We start from the raw sequence: 13807 nt of genomic DNA on the forward strand, positions 1-13807 counted from the left end.
AGTGTGTTTTCTGAGGTCCATGGTCAACACAGCCGTATACCAGGAAGTTTTAGAGCACTTCATGCTTCCTGTTCCTGACCAACTTTATTGAGATGCAGATTTCATTTTCCAACAGGACTTGGCACCTGCACACAGTGCCAAAGCTACCAGTACCAGTATCTGGTTCATGCCGCACCGCATTGATGCAGTAATTAAGGCAAAAGGAACCTAAGTAATGAGAGCTGTACATGCTCATACTTTTCATGTGCATACTTTTCAGTTGGCCAAGATTTGGCCAAAAATGTTCTTGAGAAAATGTACTAGTTTCATCAATCCAGTATTGGCACGCTATGAAATGACTGAACTATGAAATTAACTTCAGCTGTGACAAAATATATCTAATAATATATAAATATAATATATATCTCATTAAAAAATGAGCTAAAATACAAAAACAATGGAGAGGAATTCTCTTTACTTTTAGATACATCCCATTACTACTCTGTAGAGCTTATATTGATCCTTCATAAGGATGAAGGTCAGAAACATGATGGAAGAAAGAAATCGTCAGAACACCTTTGTTTGGAGAACGATCAGACAAGAGATACGTTCTTACCTGTAGGCATTTATTAAATATCAAAACACATTAAATTACAATTTACAACTGACCTTATCTTTTAAAACAGATCTAGATGCCATTTAAAAAAGTCATGTGAACAGTTCCGAAATCCTAACAAACTCCTGTTGGCTCATAGGCGAAAGGGTTCATCAGCTGTCTCATCAGTAGTCTTCAAGCTAAATGTGAAGCCATGAGAAAAGTTGTGGCACAACAGATTCACAGGAAATCAACCAGCACCATTAAAGCGAGAGGAATTTAAAAAAAAAGAAAAAGAAAAAAAAAAGAGTATAAAATCCAGTGTGCAAAGTACAAAAAGAGTGACAGACTGCATGACTTCAATCCAATCAAGATAAGCAAACAGGTTAAAACATTCATATCTGGCACACATTTGGATAAATATTAAATCTTGATTTAATATTCTTTTTGTTTAAAATGTTTTAAAATGTCTTTTGTGACCTGCAGGAGTCCAGTTAGAGCTCAAAGGGGCTCATAAGACTTCCATATTAAAGTTTTCCATGACAGTAGTGGTCAGCAGGTCTACACAATGTACCAAGGAAACACATATCTTCTGTTTTGTCATTTAAAAAAACAAACAAACAAACAAAAAAACGGTGCTGATGGAAACAATCTGAGTAACTTGAGAGGAGATGGCTCGCTTTGTGAACTGTTAGTGGTTTGGGACTTCAGTGCAAACGGTAAACTGAGCAGAAGCAACATGAAGCATCAAAACAGACACATCTTAGACATTAAAAAGATAATTAAGGCAACTCTTTCAGTTCCTCCTCCGTGATTGTTAAAATGTCTTAAAGTGTTTGATAAAAGTGGCGTTAGTTTTCAGAGGAGGTCGCTCCTTCCGCTTGAGGTCTGTAATGTCACTCATGCTTTTTACTAAGGCCCAAGTTCCATCAGCTGATCTGAGCTGGAGCCTCAGCACCTGTCTAATCAGGCTCTGGTGTCCCTGTAACTTGGCAGCCTGAGGCTCCCAAGGTCAAACGTAACCTCACCCATTGAAGGCGTCCTGGGTTTACAGTAGCAGTGGTGTGTGCTCTCCCGCTGGCTCAGTGCGCTTGGTGAGCTGCCGCACTCGTGCCAGGAGGCGGCTGGGCAGAGAGGGGAAGTGGTGGCTCGGGTCCAGGACGTTCGTTTTGCGCCGCTCGCGTTCTTGTTGCCACATGAGGTACGGGCTGGGTGGGAAGAACGGCCGGGACCGCTCGCGGTAGAGTTGCAGGACAATGCCGCACACGCTGAGCACCACCCACACTGTGATCATGACATAATCTGGTCAAAAGAAAACCAGAGAATTTTAGTTGAAGGCCAGTACCTGAGCTTTGCCAGCTTTGCTGAGCTCTTGACATTCACTTGTGTACTCACCGATGGTTTGAAACGGCACGTCAGTGAACACTGCACTGAAGGTGTTGTTGAGCAAGCGCTTGAGGATATTCAGGGTGATGTAAGAGAGGCTTGTGTAAATGTAGGCGTTGACAGCCAGAACCACAGCGTAAGCGCCAACGATCCCACATGTGGTGATGTTTCCCTGAAACACACACATGATTTTTACTGTTTGAGCTATGAAGGCTCGCATAATCAATGCTGCACTCTCTGTGTTGTAATTGTGCTTTGGACTGTGCCATTTCTCCAAAAATAGTGAATTTATCTTGTCAGCACACTTGTTCAATCATTTTGGGCTGTGTAACTTAAATGTTATATAAAACTGAAATTATTATTCTAGCCAGGCAGCAATGCAGCATGCTGCACAGGTGACCGAAACAGGACATGAATGATGAATGAAATAATGATGGATTAAGCACCATTAGACACTTACAGTCAATACAAGAGTCATACAGTTGCTCAAACTAATGACATGACTATTTGCTGACAAACGTTTAGTGCTATTTATGTCCAGAACCTGGAGCTGGCTCTGGATGATAGTCTTTCTAACTATGGTACCTGCTGTTGACCTAAATGTCATTCTTGACAAGACCACCAGGTGACGCTAAAAACCTTTAAACACCTCCAGCTCCTGAAGCGTTAAATCAGTTACCTCTCTGGGCCAACGCAGGAAAAAGAGTGGAACGATGAGCGTGACGCAGCAGAACGTCACCCAGAACACAGCATCGGATTTCCTGAACACATCGATGTCTCCTGCAGAAAGACCACGACACACAGAAACTTATGGAACATGAAACGTTTAACAATAAGCTGTAGCTTTTTCTCACGGTACTGAAGAGTCAACGACACACAACAAAAGCCAGATTTATTCCGTACCTAATGGAGTGAAGAGGACAACGGAGGCGAGGAGGAAGCCGAGCATCAGGCCGACCACAATCACGACCACGGCCACGACTGAACCGAAACGCCACCATATCATGACCAGGATGATCCCGCCCACCACGCCGAGCACGGCTGACAGGGTCAGACGGACTGCACAGAGAAAGACACAGACAGCAGTGAAAAGCATGAAATGCTGCACATCATGTGAAAAAACCCCCGACTTACTGTCATAGTCCAGCTCTGTGGTCCTCGTGATGAGGATGAAGAACAAAAAGGCCGCAAAGCTGAATCCCATGCAAAACAGCTCTGTGTGGTCAGGAGAGGTGGAAACAGGGCCCAAGAAACAAAAGTCAGAGGGAGGAGAGAGAAGAAGCACCAAACATAAGATAACAGCAATTCATTCTCTTCACATTTCACACAAACATCGTTAAAGCTACCGAAATTCCAGCTCCTGGGACGTCATGAAGCCTCGTGCTCCGGAATAACAAATTCTCCTCAGACCGGGGAGACATACTGTGTCTGTCATTATCAGATTAATTAGAAGCACTGGCAGCGGGGGCCAATCACAGTGATGGGTTCAGTTTGGAACAAATGTATTTGTGCGTGACACGCCAGGGAGACCACATGAGAGGCAGGCCACTGCAAAAACCCACCGACTGAAGAGTGAAGGGCTGGGGAGAGGTTGCAGCAGCTCTGTGTGCATTTGAGGCTTTTTCTTTGTTTAGTTTCTATGATGAAGTTATCTTTTTTTTTTTTTTAAACAGCTTCTGACCCCATAATTCTCTCTGCTGACCATGTAACGAACCGTGCCTGATGGGAGGCTCTTGTTTATAAAATAAACAACTGGCAGAGAGTCTAGAGAGGAAGCTTTAAAGGCTTAAGACTAAAGAGTGACTGAAACCTGAAGTTTCATCAGCTACAAAGATGACGATGTGGACCGATCGATACAAATAAAGTTACTGACACAAATCAACAAAAAATTTGACTCACGCTGGATTAGTATCCTGCATTCAGAGCTATATACTCACAAATGTCCTGTAAAATGTCCCGACTGTAGTAGTAATAATACTACACAGACTGACCATCATGCACTGGGACACTGTATCACCAAAGCCACACAAAACAAGAACTAACTACTCACCACATTTAAAGAATCGATGCCCAAAGAAGCAGACAAACAGCCCTGCCAAGCCAGTGATGGTGAAGAAGATTTTTGTAGATATCTTCCCTGAAATATTATTTACAAACCGCAGTTACAATAAGCCAGTCATTGATACAGTCAGAAATCCATGCTTCAATAGCATCGAGTTTTCGACAGAGCTCAGAAGCTCACCTAGAGTTTGGCAGCTGTCCAGAGTGGAATTGAAGCTGCAGGCGTAGGTGTGGGCGGGCACGTAAGAGGCCGAGGTGTTCAACAGCGGGTCCCTGACGATCACAGAGTAGATTATGCCCTGACCGGGGATGGAGTTAAAAACCATCGAGCTCACATCTGTCGATTTCAGTGTCATCACCTGCGGGGAGACACAGAGAGGAAAAGGCAGGAGACTTGTAAACAGGCAGCTCTGGCACATTAGACTGCTAATCTTCGGCATCTGCTGCGTTCACGTTGCATACCCGTTTGCCGTTCTCCATCATGCCCTGCTTGTTGGCCACGGCCTGAAAGCCGGTGAACAGGCTGCGCTCTGACAGGTCATTCTCAGGCAGGAAGTACTGGTAGATGTCGTACTGCAGCCGCCAGCGTGTGTCGGCTCCTGTGGATTGGTCGCAGGCTGGAGGAGCTCCATCTCTGATGGACAGGAGCAACATACATTTATCTTTGGGTCGCCACAATTTTGTTTTCATTTTTCCAGAGTATTTTTTAAAAACCTGTAGCGCAGCTAAGACCTGAATCTTAGGTTAGAGGGAGTGGTCAGCAGGTCGACTGATCACATGATATAATAACACATAACTCCAGTTAGACATGTCAGACAAGAAGAGTTTCTAACGCATCACTAAACCAACCTTTAGTGTTTAAAGTTAAACTACTCTAGCAATGACATCAAAACCATTTACCATGTTACATGCGTGATGCTTGAAATGTAAAAAAAACCAACAAAACAAAAACAAAAAAGGGAAAAAGTGTGACACTGTCTAACAAACATATTATCGAAAAGCAAATAAGATGCATGTTTTCCCCCGAAAGCTTTCACATCAAAATTTGAATAGAGTCTCCACAGACCAAACAGGAAATGACTGTGTGTAAGTGAGCAAAACCATTTCAGGACAATTCTGTGGCACTGATATACAAAGCAAAGCGTGAGAAGGTGAGGCTGTGTGTGTGTGTGTGTGAGTGTGTGAGAGAGAGAGAGCGAGAGAGCGAGAGAGAGCAGGAGATCATTTCAAAGAAAACAAACAGAGGTGGTTTGACGATAGCGCGCGGCAAATGTGATCTCTGTACAGAGCCGCTGATGCCTGTGGCTCAACAGGCTGAACAGGAAGTGAAGAAAACAATAAGAGTCGGTGTCATGTGCTACCTCTCATATCCCAGGTTGGCAGGTGCAAAACGGATCGTGGTCTCATAGAGATTGTAGTGGATGTAGATGTTTGGGTCAATTTCCAGGTCAAACTCCATATTGCACGCTCCTGGAACTGGATCTGACAGAGAACACATTCACTGTTAGACGCTGGACTGGACATGGTGGGCCAATAGGAGGAAGGCTGAGAGTCATTCTGCTATGTCAACATGACTTATTAAAATAGGTTTCAACACCCAGTGGAGGTAAACCAAATCAGTGCGAGTACACGCTCGTGGTCGGCTCTGGTTTCCTCCAGTGACAATCACACTGCGCTGACGTGGTTTTTTTTAGTTAATGTCCAAAGTTTTTGCTTTCTTCTCCTTTTACTTTCCTGTTCTGTGCTTCTCAGGCAACACTCAAAGACAGTGAAACAACTCAGAAGAGAAGCACACTGATGCGTTTTGTACTGGAGGACAGTTCAAGTGTTACCAGTGCTGGAGTAGGAGAGGATGACCCCAGTCCCTGCCACAGTGTTGCCATCAGGAGAGGACAGGAACAAGGTGAGGGACGTTTGGTCCCGCCGTAGAGCCGACACGAGCCCTGAGTCCACCGCAGTCAGGGAGAGGCCCAGGCCCGGCATCTGATCCGAACAGAGATATCAATTAGTAAGCAGATTAGTAAACATAGAAGTGCTCCCATTCATGGTCTGACCTCATGATGGTGCTTGAGGAAAAATTTACCAAGCATTCAACTTCATGGTGGTTATAGATGAGAGACTGTGGATTACCAAAGCCATCAGGCCCTTATCTCTGAGGACCATGAAACATTTCCATGCAAACGTGGGTCAGATAGTTCTGTCTTGACCAAAATGATGTACAGTCTGATCTCAAACTAAGGTGGTGACGATCCCCTGCCAGTTAACCAACATAAACACTTTCTCCTCTAAACGTCTCAACACACTTGGTTCTTTGTTTGGTGGATTAGTGTGAACTTGCCAGCGATTATGATTCACTGCAGACTCAGGTCCTAACAAAGTTAAACACCTTAAATGCTGGTGTCTGTCTCCAAAACAAGAGGAAAGAGAACGTTACTCAACTTGTGCTATGAAAAAAAAAGGACATACATTCTAATAATAGAGCTCCTAAGAAGAATGACAAACATTTTATTTTAAGAGTCAGATCTTCAGGCCCAGGAAGCACCGCTACAGTTAAAAAAGATAACTTCCTTCTGCTGTGATTTCTAGTTGGCACAATGGCTCTGTTCTGTGACTTTCACACTCTTCTGTCAAAGCAGTAAGACCTCCTGTAGAAAACAGAGCAGGCATCAAAGAAAGTAGATATGAGACTGATTGAATCAGCATTAAAACATGTGTCGGGGTGGGCGTGGTCTGCAAAGCAGCTTGCAGATGTCCTGTAGTTTTAGGATAGAGCTACATTTGTGAACAATACAACAGCTACTTCATTTGGAAATGAAAGCTGCTTGTGATTGAAGAGATTGCTGACATGAAGAACTTCATTTTACTCCTTTAACTTTGCATTAAATTGACTTCTTACTGTAAATCTTTTTTTGTTGTTAAAACTTCATTAATTTGAATTTCACGGCCTTTGAGAGCAGGACGAATCAACCACAGGCGTGTGTCACATGGTATACCACATCCTGACCTGGTGAGCGCTGCGTTCACATGAACAAGCTGGTTTAGAGTTAGAGAATATGTTTTATCGAAGCAAAAAATACATTATCACACAGGTTAGAGCGCGAAATTATACGTGCTTCAGCACTGAGCCGGCAGAGTCTAATGAAAACCGAGAGACTTTACATTATCTGTACTTTGTTTCACGTGGAAAGATTTTTGCTTGTGACAGATAACAAATGGAAAAAGCTCATACTCAGGCAATGATCTGAATTACTATTGTGTGACAGGCCTGGCGGCATGGAAGATCTGCGCCCCCATGACATGGCTCTCAGTCCCACTGCTGTATAATAACCGCATTGTATCACCATCTCTTGTGGATACAGACGCTGCTGGAGTATGTAGAGATTCTCAAGTCAGCACAGGCTCAACTTCAGTTGTGTCATCAGCCGCAGAGGTGAGGTCGCTTCAAACCCAACTATCACAAGTGAGTTAAAGTTTCAACACTTAAGTCACCAACAGGAAGTGGGTAAAACAGTGATATAATTAAGTGTAGGTTTGGTTTATGAAAGCATTTCTTTAAAAAAAAAAAGGATTAGGTTTATCTGTTTTTATGCTTCTAATTGAAATATTCAGTCACCAAAAACTTTGACAGCCGATAAACAACGACAAATATAAATCAGGATCTTGTGGTTATCGTGTCAAACAAGCCAGAGTTATAAAAAGGAAGAAAAAAAAGGAAATTGACAAAAGAGATAAGAATATAAAGGAAACTGATGTGCACAATCTGCATATTCATTTTTTATTAAGCTTTATCTGATGCTGTGTAAAAACACACTTCCCGTTTTGCTCTTTCTAAATTTCTTTGTGCTTGTTTTTGGTGATTGCTGGTGATCTTTAAACTTGAGACATGTCTTAATGATAAGGCGAGTCTTCAATCACATGGATTTGTTTTTCTGGCCCTTTCCACTGTTGCCACCACCAGAAACGTAAATAAGGAAAGTTAAGCTAAACTACTTTCCATGCTCCTGTGTGCTGCATGGACCCAAACGGCGCTGTCTCCTCAGACTTCTGGGACTGACGCCAGAAGTTTTTCCCCTGAGGAATGCCCTGTCTGCCACTCATGACCAGAGGACTGTAGATCAGCTGACTGCGGGTTCTCTCAGAGGGTCAGACGACCTCACTCACAAAGCCTCATTCATTAGCCAGATGTAGAACTAACTGCCCGTGATGCACTATGAAATATGCCTGTGAGTTTATTTCCGTTTATATTTTTGCTGTGTCATGTGACCACACTTCTGAAGGATCACCCAATTTAGATTACACATCTGATTTGCTGATGTAACAGAAAACATCCCCTCTTTAACTCTTTGTAAAATGCACTTCACACACACACAGATCGAGAAAGAGCTATCACGTTTATTTCTGGGTTTGCTTATTGTGACAGTTCACAGTCTGGTCCGCTCAGGTCTCAGCTGTTCCAAAAACTCCCCTCCACTCCTCTCCTGTCTCACTAAAAAGGGGAAGAAACTGTCATCAGACCAAACGCCACCAGCTGTGTTCTCACCTGCCTCCCAAGCACCGCCCCGTTGAGCTCACTGCACCACTCCTCCCCCTGCAGCCGAGCCAGGGACCACACCTCCACCACACACCCCCACCGCCCGACTAAGGCTGGGGAGCCGTCCGGCCGAACCTACTCAGGGCGCGGGCAGGATGTGATAGCTGCCGTCTTCTCCACCTGTGGACGCACCTGCCCGCCCCCCAAGTGGTACCCCGGATACTGTACCTCCCTCCATCCAACCGCACACTTCTTCGGGTTGGCCGTGAGCCCCGCCCTCCTCAAGGACTCCAGGACCGCGGCCACCCGCTGCACATGCTCCGCCTAGGTGTCACTATGGATGATCACGTCATCCAGGTAGGCGGCAGCATATGCAGCGTGCGGACGCAGCACCCGTTCCATGAGGCGCTGAAAGGTGGCCGGGGCTCCGAACAAGCCGAACGGAAGCGTGACGAATTGGTACAAACCGTACGGAGTGGAGAATGCCGTTTTTTCCTTGGACTCGGCAGACAAGGGAATCTGCCAGTAGCCCTTGGTTAAATCCAGTGTCGTGAAAAAACGGGCCGTGCCCAACCGGTCCAGGAGCCCGTCGACCCGGGCATGGGATAAGCATCAAAGCGTGACAATTCAGTCACCTTGCGATAGTCGACACAGAACCGTATAGACCCATCCTTCTTCACCACAAGAACTATGGGGCTACACCAGGCGCTGTGCGACTCTTCTATCACTCCCATTTTCAGCATTTCAGCCAATTCCCTCTGAACAATTTGCCGTTTATGCTCAGGAAGCCTGTAGGGCCGTGAACGCACCGTCATGCCAGGCTGCATTTCAAAATGATGCTCAATGAGAAAACAATATTTTCAAGGACCAGCCTTTAAGGTGTCGCGAATAAATACAACAAAATAAAATGATAAGACCAAGACAAAAACTGTGGTATTAAATATAATAATAAACGCAAATTCACTGTGTGATTGTGTAACTTTATTAGCAGCGTCCTCCTGAAATGCGCCAACAAAATTGAGTGTAACATCCTCCTCTCTGCCCCTTAATGCTCTCTGGTCGCTATGGTAACGTGTAAATATTTCTTTCAAAATCAGACGCACAACTACAACACGGGAAAAGACCCAGGGAAACCGAGTTGATGATAAAAACCCTGAAAACCATAAATTTCACACCCGAGCACACTAAAACACACTAAAATAAACAAATACCCACTATTACAATTTGTTGTATTTGTGGCTTTGTTAGTTTCAATGTTGTGTCCTAAATATAGGCCAAATGTGAAGTATTAACACAATATATCTATACAGTTTTACTGAAGAATGTGGCTGAGTAAGAAATGGCAGCCTCAAAAGCTTTAAAACGATAGTGACAAAGCAAATCATATTAAATTGAATCAAATTAATATTTTTACAGCCATTTACAAAAAACCAGTTTTGATCTTGACAGCTTATCTCTGCTTGAATAGCAGCCGTGCAGGGAAATAATGGTACCCGCCATCAAGCTAAAGTTTAAACTTCAAAGTGTTCAGAAAAACGTAACCATGTGACCTACATGGTATCATCAGTGTGCTGCTGGCTTTCTGTTGAAGAAGCAGGTTCATCACTGTACGGTTATTGCAATATTCGAATTTCAAATTTGTCTACTTGCCTACTGACAAAGTGACATTGGTGGCGTTGGTGTGTTTTTAATGGAGGAACAAAACAAAACAAAAAAGTTAAGCCTTTAAAAGGTGATGTCCCTGTGGGTACAGCCAACCTTTATATACAGCCTATTAGTGATAACACCAGTTCTTTTTCATTTAATTAAGTAATATTTCAACAGCACTTCTACTTGAGTGCACACTTTCACTGCTCTTTCCACCTCTTCACACCAGAGGTTATCATCTCAGCATTTCCTCACCCTTGTGTAGGACATTGTTGCGTTTCGATGCTGCGTGTGGAACTGCAGAGTGATGAAAGAGACCTCTGAAGGGATCGTGGACACCACCGCCTGCACCGTCTCATTTTGCGATATGCTCACGTTCTGGAACCTCCCCGGCAGGAAAATCACCCGGTCTGAGCAAGAAAGGGGAAAGTGTGATTTATGTATTCTGTAAGTGAGGATTTTTGGTTCTCTTTTAGTCACATCACTCACCACCCGGCCTGCTCGCCAAATTTATCTCACTTACTCCAAAAATTAAAATAAAGTCTTCTGACACAGTGGTGGAGAGGCACAAGTTGAAAGGGATGTGATTACCACAGAGGGATCTTTAACTGTACTTAAAGAGGTTCAGATAAAATTTGATGAAAATTAAATTTAAAGTCATGTGAGCGCTGATTTTTATAAGCCAAGTCCAAGAAAGTTGATGATGAATTCATCACAGTACTTGTACACAGTATTTGTTCTCCTGCTTCAGTCGGTCTAAGTTACTGTGGAAAAGAAGACTGGCTGGCAGGCTGTAGCTGGTACTAGTCAACTTACAGTAAAATGCTAATCACCTGACACAGCAGCAGTTTTGACAGTAGGTGATAGGCCAAACATGCCACCTTAAACCAGATCCTAAAACAGATTAATCACACAAAAGCCTGAACGAAGGCGTGCTCTCTGTGCTGAGGGTACTATACGGAAATAATTGAGTGTACCATCTCAATTTGATATGTTGGTTAAATGGCACCATAAACATACTTCAACATCTCAGAAAGTGGAGGCTTTGTCAGAGTGATGGCTGGACCCGAACTGTAAAATGTCAGCTGCTCATTTATTATGTTTCCTGTTGTGTAAAGATCTGCATACAGAGATTCAGTTCAGAAAACAAAACAAAAAATGTATTTATAAACCGCTTGATAGGCCTGGACTCATAAAACATGTCTTCTTCTTCTGATCATCTGCTTACATGACTACTGGTTTTCTTTTTGTTTATGTTCTTTCTAATAGATCTGCGTTATTCCATAAAACAAAGTTCCATAATAACTGGAACCAATCAGGCAGCCTATATCTTATCAGTGTCCTGACTTAACATCAAACTACAGGCTGAAGTTTCCTTACTGGCCATTTCTGACTCATTCGCCTGATTATATATAACCCACTGAGGTCTAAGCTGTCTCCGGTGAAGACCTCTAATTCTAACCATAACTGAAGGCAATCAGAATGAGTAATTTTTTTTTTAATCATAGGCCAGTGTTGATTACACTTAACAGTTTTATTTGAAATATTAAGACAATGAAGCATAATCCAGGCACCAAGACTTACAGCTACAAATGTGGCATCATACGGCCCTTTAAAAAGAACAGATTACACTGGAAAACAACCGTTTTTCCCCTCTTTGAAAGACGATGCAGATACACAGAACAGACAGTGAAATGTGAACATGATTATGCCATTTTTATATTATTGTAGGGTCTTTACCTCACAATATAAAGCGCCTTGTGGCAACTGTTGTTGCGATTTGGCGCCATATAAATAAAACTGAATCTTGGTAATAATTAAACAAACCAAAGAAAACACTGTGTTGGTAACTGCACTTGTTTTCAGTTAGGCCACACTTCTGGTTTTGTTGCACTCACACACAGCAATCTTCCACACTTCCTTAACTATTACTGCATAGTTCCTCAGCAGGAACTGTGTGGGAAGACTTCAAACATCGAAGACTGTGTGTTTTGAGGATGAGAGGCTCACAATGTGTGAGGTAACTTTTTGCAAGATTTACTAAGTTGCTGTGTGAAAATCAAAGAATGTTTTGAAGTTTTCAAAACACACACAGCTCAGGATTATCAGTGCTTTTAGATTTATCATTCCTGACAGATCCTGCTGACCTGGTCATTGATTTTAATTTAGCACTCTGAGGTAAGGACAACATGACTGGTTAATTTCAAAGCAGGCTACACACACTGCAAAGGTGCCTACGCACTCCTGACATGCAGACAGAACTTCAACCTCAGGGCAGAGTCTGACACAAGTTCAATCACTTTGCATCGTGTTGACTGCCGTCTTTGCCTTTTGCACCAGCCGAGCTGCTTAACTGACAATTATTGAGCCCTTTATATGTGTATATATATATATATATATATATATATTAATATTACATTTGGATACATTGATTTAGATGCACCACTTTCAAAGTAGCACCCCCTGGATGAGAGTCTTACTTCTGCAATTTATGCAGAAGCAATTTAAATTCTGATTTCCTTCTTGTGGCCCGTCTAAGGGTCTTCTTATGGTAAGACCTAGCTGCCTCTTCCCCGTGCCGTCCACCACATCTGAGACAGATTACTGCTTACATTTCCTGTTTGCAGATAAAATATGTAAGTAAGCTACCTGGACCTGTAAATCTCGGCATACTCGTTAAGGACAGCTTTAAACGCAGAGCTTAGCTCACAATAGGGTTAGGCACGACTAACATCCTGTGTACGAGCATCCCCTTATTTCAAACTTTAAACATAACCGAATTAAATTGTGTGGGATAAATAGACAGTTTTAGTCCGTTACATAGAATAACGCGTTAATTAGCTAGCTAATGCCATACAAGAGGGCAACTCTAGTGTCCTGCAGCCCAAACACAACACCACTAGTTTGAATATGATAGCTTTTTGATTATATACCATTTACATTTAAAGGTTTCTAAAACCGAAAGTCACTTTACATCAGATTAGAAAGAAAAAAAATCCTCTGGTAAGGCTACTCACTTTCTACCTGCGCTTCAACTTCATACACAAACTGAAGAAGCAGTAGCAGGAGCAGCGGGAACCAAATCCACCGAGACATTTTCCGCCTCTCTATTTTGAATTCTTAACAAACCCTTTTCTATCTGCTCCTCCGTAAAATCATTGGTAATGTGGCAGCGTCCCGTGTTTGGGTAGTAAGAGTCCCTGCAAACTCGAAAGCGACATGCTTGACTGACGTGAAAGCCTGCCTGCCTGCGCCGACCTTCTCCCTCTGCCGCTCTGACTGCCTAACGAAGCCACCGCGAGATTCTCGTCCTCCGTCCCGCGATATCCCCACCTCCCTCTGGCGTCACCAACCATCAACATGATCTCGAGTGACTTCGATACATCAAATTAAATGTGTCAATAATTAAATAAAACGTTAAACAATTAATTAACAAAATATATAAATGATGTATTAAATTTAAATTAATTTCATTTCAAACATTTAAACAATTATTTATTTACAATTTTATTTCGTTTTAATTAATTAATGATGACTTTACCTCATTAGCCGTGTCTCATTTTCGATTAGATCTGTCCATCAGACCATAACAAATCACAACAGGAGAC

At 42.9% G+C, this 13807-nt stretch overlaps 1 protein-coding gene across 1 annotated transcript; it reads right to left on the minus strand.

Moving 5' to 3' along the window:
- Positions 1 to 573: 573 nt before the first annotated feature.
- On the minus strand, positions 574 to 13485 carry tm7sf3 (transmembrane 7 superfamily member 3). Its single transcript, XM_063460319.1, has 12 exons — positions 13217 to 13485; positions 10455 to 10609; positions 5854 to 6004; positions 5383 to 5503; positions 4484 to 4655; positions 4203 to 4380; positions 4011 to 4097; positions 3095 to 3175; positions 2864 to 3019; positions 2640 to 2740; positions 1970 to 2132; positions 574 to 1876 (listed from the first exon to the last, which is right to left on the minus strand). The coding sequence occupies exons 1-12, from the start codon at positions 13293 to 13295 to the stop codon at positions 1623 to 1625; spliced, it is 1698 nt and encodes a 565-aa protein (XP_063316389.1). The 5' UTR covers positions 13296 to 13485; the 3' UTR covers positions 574 to 1622.
- Positions 13486 to 13807: the final 322 nt, after the last annotated feature.

Source organism: Pelmatolapia mariae, linkage group LG17 (genome assembly GCF_036321145.2).
Source record: "Pelmatolapia mariae isolate MD_Pm_ZW linkage group LG17, Pm_UMD_F_2, whole genome shotgun sequence".
NCBI lineage: Eukaryota > Metazoa > Chordata > Actinopteri > Cichliformes > Cichlidae > Pelmatolapia > Pelmatolapia mariae.